This window comes from Stegostoma tigrinum, chromosome 27 (assembly GCF_030684315.1).
Source record: "Stegostoma tigrinum isolate sSteTig4 chromosome 27, sSteTig4.hap1, whole genome shotgun sequence".
Lineage (NCBI taxonomy): Eukaryota > Metazoa > Chordata > Chondrichthyes > Orectolobiformes > Stegostomatidae > Stegostoma > Stegostoma tigrinum.
In genome coordinates this window covers 15,081,595-15,089,099 of record NC_081380.1, presented here as the reverse complement: position 1 = coordinate 15,089,099, position 7,505 = coordinate 15,081,595, and the positions used below count along the sequence as shown (strand labels likewise).

At 43.0% G+C, this 7,505-nt stretch overlaps 1 protein-coding gene across 1 annotated transcript; it reads left to right on the top strand.

Annotated features, from left to right (window-relative positions):
* The first annotated feature begins 1,064 nt into the window (after positions 1–1,064).
* On the top strand, positions 1,065–2,505 carry LOC132211013 (claudin-4-like). The gene has a single exon (XM_059655192.1). It carries the CDS (start codon positions 1,324–1,326, stop codon positions 1,954–1,956), a length of 633 nt encoding a protein of 210 aa, XP_059511175.1. The 5' UTR covers positions 1,065–1,323; the 3' UTR covers positions 1,957–2,505.
* The last annotated feature ends 5,000 nt before the right edge of the window (positions 2,506–7,505 follow it).

The following is a 7,505-nucleotide window of genomic DNA, read 5'->3' as shown; positions in this document are numbered from 1 at the left end:
TTCTACGTTACCAGGAGACTGCACATTTAAAATAATTAGCTGTAAGCTTTGGGATATGCAAGTTCTGTAAAACTTCACATTGAGGGCAAATGTTTCTTCTCTCATTATCTTCTATCATTTGAGTATCTTTGTTCCAATTCATCAGAGAAAGTGGTGAAGTATTTGACAAAAGGTTCAGGATTGATTTTTGAGAAGATGAAACCCCTATTTGGTCACGGATGTCTGACTTCGCTTTGCACTCCGCATTCATTCATGGCCGTTGCCTAGCGCCGGGAAATGTTCGCGGCCAAAATGAGGTTACAGACATAGTTTTGTGCTCGCGGCAGGTATGTAAATCAGCGCAAAGGAAACGTGTTAATTACATTTGTGAAACTGGTATCAAACATGCTCAACAAAGGTTTTTATTTTATCAATCCCATATATTGGGGGAATCAAAACATTGTCAGATATTGCAGTGACTTCTACTTTTACGAACAGGTGGAATATGAGAATTTTTTCCGCCCATTTATACACATGTCCGATCTTCAATCCCATTGCCTTTAATTGAAATAAAATCAAAAGGCGCATAAAACAAGTTACCGATTCACTACCATCGGTGTTAAAAGTGTAAATCGCTTCAGCAAACCACGGGTTATCTGTTTTGGTGAATGAAAACGTCACAATTCAAGGAACAGCAGAGGTCCAGCAAAAACAAGCGATTTTCTCCTCGTGTTAGCGTAAGATCTTCCTGCGCACAATCTGGCTGTAAAGACCTGCAAAAGTAATTCCCATTTTAAATTTCTATTTCCGACATGTTGTCTATGTTTTGGATACCCAGTATTTGGTGTTTGTTTCTGGGAACCGTTGGGTGTGGGTGTAAACTCCAGCATAAGGTTCGATCACAGAAACTGAGATGAGGCTGGGATATACTTTAACAAACTTGAGGGATTATAAACACGTCGTCCCACCTAAGGCTGAAAAAATGTTTTCAAATTACATGAATCAACAATCAATCATGTTACATCAAGTTACATCAATCGACACATGACTATTCCTCAATATATTTCGTAATCGAACGATTGGAAAATATCTTCCAGCACCCCTTCAAATGAAACTGACGCAGGTCCCCGTGAACCAATTAGACTAAGAGGTGAAACCTGACTCGAAAACGCAGGTTTCTTGTGTTGAGGTAATTGTGGGGAGGAGGATCCGTGCTGAAACGATACTATCCGCCCACGTGCATTCAATAAGTACCGTTGCAGGTGGGGATTACAGCTCACAGATCACATTGAGGCAGCAGCTTGTGCGTTTGTCTTTAACAGTTTGCAAGAGCGGTGACTGAAAATGGCATCAATGGGACTCCAGATTCTGGGCATAGCCCTGTGTGTGTTCGGGTGGCTGGGGGCCATCATAACCTGCGTCCTTCCCATGTGGAGAGTGACCGCTTTCATTGGGAACAACATCGTGGTGGCGCAGATCATTTGGGAAGGTCTTTGGATGAACTGTATAGTTCAGAGCACCGGCCAGATGCAGTGTAAGGTGTACGACTCGCTGCTGGCCCTCTCGCAAGATCTCCAGGCTTCCAGAGCTCTGACCGTCATTGCCATTGTGGTGGGAGTCCTGGGCATTCTGATCTCCATCGTGGGAGGAAAATGCACCAACTGTATAGAAAACGAGGTAACAAAGGCCAAAGTCACCATTGTATCTGGAATCGTCTTCATCCTGGCTGGAGTGCTGACCCTGATCCCAGTGTCCTGGTCTGCAAACACCATCATCAAGGATTTCTACAACCCGCTGGTGACGGACGCCCAGAGGAGGGAGCTTGGAGCCTCCTTGTACATCGGTTGGGGAACCTCGGGTCTGCTGATCCTCGGAGGGGCCCTGCTCTGCTGCTCATGCCCTCCCAAAGATGACAACTCATACTCAGCCAAGTATTCTGCGGCTAGATCTACAGCTCCGAGCAAGAACTACGTATAGACGGAACGGGTGAAGTTGTCTGGTCAACATTACTTTGAAGAAGTGACTTTTTTTTTTAAAAAAAGGTTTTTCAAGCGTGTTTTATTTGGACTGAGCTCTTTCGAGCACACACTGCTACCTAACTATCGTGCGGGTTCAACGTCATCCATAAGGAATGCTAACGAATTTAAAGTAGTCTGGCGTAAAGTTATAAAGACATTGATATTTAGATCTTTTTAAAATTGTGGGGGGTGGGGGGGTAGTCTGTGGGAGCTAGTTTTGCAGTGGATTAGATTTCGTTTGAGAAGGACATAAATCTCTTCAGTTAGAAATGGTGTGAATGACTTGCGAATTTAACTCGAGAATCGTATAGTAATGTGCAGCGATAGAATTCTGCCGCTATTTTGTTAACAACCCATTAATCTTCATTTAATCTAAAGTTGAATTTTTTTTTACATAGCTTCACTTTTGTAAAAGCTCGCAATAATGTAATATTTGCATTGTAATACTTACAGCACATTCGCTATTTAATACGTTTTTATTGAAATAAAAACATCTGTTTAAATGTCGTGTCTGCCTTCAATTGATGTTTGTTCAACAGCGGTAGGGCTTAAAATCTAACTTTAGAACTTCGTTTGCCTAACCGTTGCCCGTGACGACTCCCAGGTAAATGTTACGATGTTGATAAATTCCTGTCTAGGCGTTGGAGCTTATAAACTTATAAAGGTTTGTTTTCTGGGCACTAGGACGAATGTTAAAGCTCGTGGTGATAGTAAGCTCCAGGAATTTAGTTGCGTTTCTTTTTGTAGCTCTAGCCCTCTTTTGTTTTGGAAGGTTGGATGTGACCCCATGGTCGCTAATACTTGCTGCTCCCTCTCCGATCCGCTAATTTCCGTACAACGGAAATGGGTGACCGTCCAATAGAGGCTATGTCATCTGAGCGTTCACGCCTCCAGACTGCAATCGCTTCACTGCGTTGGGCAGGTTGCCATTTTCTCTCGCCTTCCAATACCAAACTAGGAACGACAAACTTCTGGTGACAAAAAAACGGTCTCTGGAAACCGGCCCTAGTCAATATACAAGTTTCAGTGGTTTTGGAGCTGGATTCACGTGGGGATGGAAGTAACCTTTATTTCCACAAAGCTAATTAACTGAACCACCCCGAAAAAAAAAACGCGGGCGGGCTCAGTGGTTAGCACTGCCGCCTCACAGCCTTGGTTTGATTCCACCATCGGGTGCCTGCCCATTGAGTTTGCACTGTGTGAGATCGAGATCGATCAGGAGTGTGTGCGGATCTAGGTGGGCCATAGAAGGATGGATCTGGGTGGGATGATGTGGACTTGTTGGGCCAAAGGGCCTGGTTCCACTCAGTAGGTGTTATATGAAGACACCAAGTCTAGATTTGTCACTCCACAATGATATGGGAGTGTGCTGTTTGCGTGAGGCGTCGCCCAAGAACCTTCCGTTGTAATTAGGTCCCAGGAATTTTTTTCAGAGGGAGGTAATGGCGACCTTGCCCAATATCTGTGAGGCACTTTTGTTGCTTAAATGGGTGTCTGTTTCCTTCATTCAATGTCACTTCAGAAATACTTGAGCCATCCTGAGATAGTGAAATTAATTCTAGTGTTACTGGTGCTGCCATTATGTATCTAACCACTCCTAAATATCCATAATCTGACAGGCTTGTTAGAGTGGCTCAGCCAAGCACATTGCTGAGAGTTGGTGTCAGGGTCAGACAAGCTAACGATGGCAATTTTTGTTTTCTTTATGGCAGTTATAAAACAGTTGGATGCAACAAATATCAATATAATGTGGTTGCCATTGCACACAATAATACCCAAATTTGTTATTAGAATTCAAAATTCTCTGGTTGGACTCAAGCCCAATAGCAGTGTATTAAGGTAGACAAATAGGAGGCTGGAAAGATACAGCAGGCCAGGCAGCATCTGAAGTCAATATTTTTGGGTATTACCCTTCTTCAGGACTGGATGTAGGGGTAGGGTAGCAGAACAGATGTTATAGGTGCACGTTGACAGTAGGCATGACCTGGTTGGTCAATGGGAGGGATGAATCCGCTTGGTAACTGGAATGGAAGGGAGGAACGGTTATTTGAGATTAGAGACCACAATGTTAAGTCCTCCTGGGTGCCGGGTGTCAGGTGCTCAGGTGGAAGATAAGGTGTTCCTCAAATCTGCAATCTGATTCACTACAACACTGGAAGAGGCTGTTAATAGACATGTTAGAAAGGGAGTTGAAATGAGTGGTGACCAGGAGGTTAGGCTGGCCACTTCAGGCTAGTCAAAGATGCTCAATAAAATGATCACCTAGTCTACATTTGGTCTCTCTGAAGTAGAGAGGAGCACCAGATGCAGTAGACTAGGTTGGAGGAGATGTAGGCGATGCTCTGTCTCATGTGGCAAGACTTTAGGGCCCTAACTGGAGCTGAGGAAGATCGTGTGGGGGCAGGTGTTGCATCATTTACGGTTACAGAGGAAGGTTCTGGGGGGTGTGGTTGGTGGGGTGTGTGGCATGAACTATGGTGAAGGGAATCATCCTTACGGAAGGCAGAGAGGGATGGGGAGTGGAAGATTATCTGCATGGTGGGGTCTAATTGGAGTTGTGAGTGTTCAAGGATGATACATTGGATGCAGAGGCTGGTGGGGTCGAAAGTGAGGAAGGGGGAGCTCTATATGTTTGGAGGGGGTGATTTAGACCTGAGGAGTGGGCAATGTCAACTGACAGTACCATGATGCTACCATCTTTGAAGGACTGCCCTTGTCTTTAAAGAGCTACTTAAAGAGGATACTGACATACAATCATAGAATGGTTACAGCAGAGAAGGAGGATATTTAGCCCTTGTGACTGTACTGATTCTCTATAGGAGAAGCACTGCTCGCTTTATCTGAGCAGGCCTGCATATTCCTATTCCAGTAATTAGCTGTCTTTGATAATCATGATCGAATCTACCCTCACTAAATTTTACATTTCAGTTTCCAGCCACACTCAGCATAAAAGATTTCCCTCGTGTTGCCTTGATTGTTTAACTATTCACCTTTGACTGTGTTCTGGTTTTTGACTCTTCTGCCAATGGGCTCAGTTTCTCCCTTATCTACAGTCCCAATTCTGCATGATTTAAAATACCTTTCTGAAATCTCTCCCTTACCTCTTTCCTAAGATCTTCCAAAACTGCCTCGAACTGTGCTTCTGTGCATGCTCAATAAAGAGGCTATTTTTGCCACTCACTGATCTTGGTCGTTAATGAACACGATCTCATACAACCACCCATGAAACTGTGGTCAGATGGCCAGCTGCAGAAATAACTACCTAAGTGGTTAAGAGCTACAATTAACCATGCCGGAATTTTGGTCATGATAACTTAAACTCTGACCTCAGTTAAAACCGCCTGCAGGACGTGCTGTGACCTGCAAATTCCTGTGCTGACCAAATTAGGCAGGTTTTCTGGTTGTCTCTAGATATACTGGCACCGTACAGGTAGTTCTGTTATAACACGTGTTTAATGAATAGCAGACGCTGTTTGTACAACGTGAGCTTTCTGCTGTAGAGGTATAGCGGTTTTCCATTGCAATTTCCCTCCAACACGATTTTCTATTGTCAAATTTTTATAGAACAATTTTCTACAGCCCAAGGTCACACAAGAACGCAGCTATCGCGTTGTCAGAGAACTACCTGTATTGTGTGGAGTATGGAATGCCACTGTCTACAACTGGCTGTAGACATTTGGGAGCGGCTTACTAGTAAACTCCATTGGCTGGGATCAAACAATGTGATCAGGTTTTGATCAATTCATTGGCTGAATGCCAGAGAACTTTCCGGAAATGGGGTACAATTTCAAATAAGTTAGCAGAACAAAGGAATTTTCTCAGGAGCGGTGTTCGAGCCCACATTTGAGAAGCTTGTGCCCTGAAACACCTTCAGAGAGAACAAAGAATCATGAGGCACAACCTACACAAAACAAATTTGGCTACTTCACTCAAATTGGGGTAGTATTTGATTCAAGCCAAACTTATAAGAGTTAGAGTTTTGGTTAAATGTGAATTAAGCTGAGGTAAGGTAAAGTTAAATGAAGTGAGTTGAAGTTAAAGTGAGATGAAATGAGAAGTAAATGTTACAATGAATGTATGTTTTATATTGGTAACTTTTTATGTTAGTAGCTAAGTATTAGTACTTGACAGGCTAAATAAAGAAAGGCTTGTTTAATTGAATTCTGAATCGTTTCCCTGCCCATTGTCCATCAATCAAGGGAAGAATACCTAAGCAAAAGGCTTGAGTACTCCTTTCTGGGCAACAAAACAATGGACCCTAAAGCATATCAAATTGGTAAAAAGTCAACCAAGGTATGAGGTGTTAACATTATTGCATTTCTAAAGTAAAAAAATACCCAAGCATCTTGTGACAAAATTAAAAAAGGAGTCCTACATTAGAGATAGTAGGAACTGTGGATGTTGGAGAATCTGAGATAACAAGGTGTTGAGCTCCGCCTCCCCCTCTCTCCATATTTATTTCAGAACCCCCTTCACCTCCCCCATTTCTGAAGAAGGGTCTAGGCCTGAAACGTCAGCCTTCCTGGTCCTCTGATGCTGCTTGGCCTGCTATATTCATCTAGTTCCACACCTTGTTATCTCAGTCCTATATTAGGTGTCATTCTACAATCTGGACAGCATTTGCTAAAGAATTATAAGTGTTGTTAGGGATTATGTTGACAACCAATTGAAGATTGTTGGCAAGATTGCAATGTGGCATACTTTCACAGTGGAACCTACATATATTAATACACAGTGCCTTGTTCTGTGTGGACAGAAATAACGCGTATTCACATTGCACCTGATTCAAGTTAATAAAATACATAATAGTCATTCTCTGGTTCATTCTTCTGTGCAATTCTCTGACCAATCATAGTCAACATGCCAAATTAAAATTTAAATGAGTTTGGCAGTTAACCATCAGGTTACCATGCAACTGGTGTATTGACTATGACAGAACCTCAATCCTTCAGATTCCATGGATAGGATCATACAGTCTTTGAGATATACAACATGGACCCAGACCCTTCAGTCCAACCCATCCATGCTGACAAGATATCCTAAATTAATCTAGTTCCATTTGACAGCATCTGGCCCATATCCTTCTAAACCCTTCCGACTCATGTATCTATCCAGACGTCTTTTAAATGTTGCAACTGTACCAGCCTCCACCACTTCCTTTGGCAGCTCATTCCATGCATGCACCATCCTCTGTGTGAAAAATCTGCTCCTTAGGTCCCTTTTAAATCATTCCCCTCTCACCTAAAACCTATGGCCTCTACTTTTGACCCCCCTACCCTGGGGAAAAGACCTAGGCTATCCATCCTATCCAGGCACCTTATGATTTTATAAACTTCTATAAGCTCATTCCTCAGTCTCTGACGTTCCAGGGGAAATAGCCCCAATCTATTCAGCCTCTCCCTATAGCTCAAACCCTCCAACCCCAGGGACATCCTCATAAATCTTTTCTGCACTGTTTCAAGTTTAACAACATTTTTCCTACAGCAGGGAGACCAGAATTGAATGCAG

Coding starts and splice junctions, on each gene's coding strand:
- LOC132211013 (XM_059655192.1), top strand. CDS start 1,324: ATGGCATCAATGGGACTCCAGATTCTGGGCATAGCCCTGTGTGTGTTC.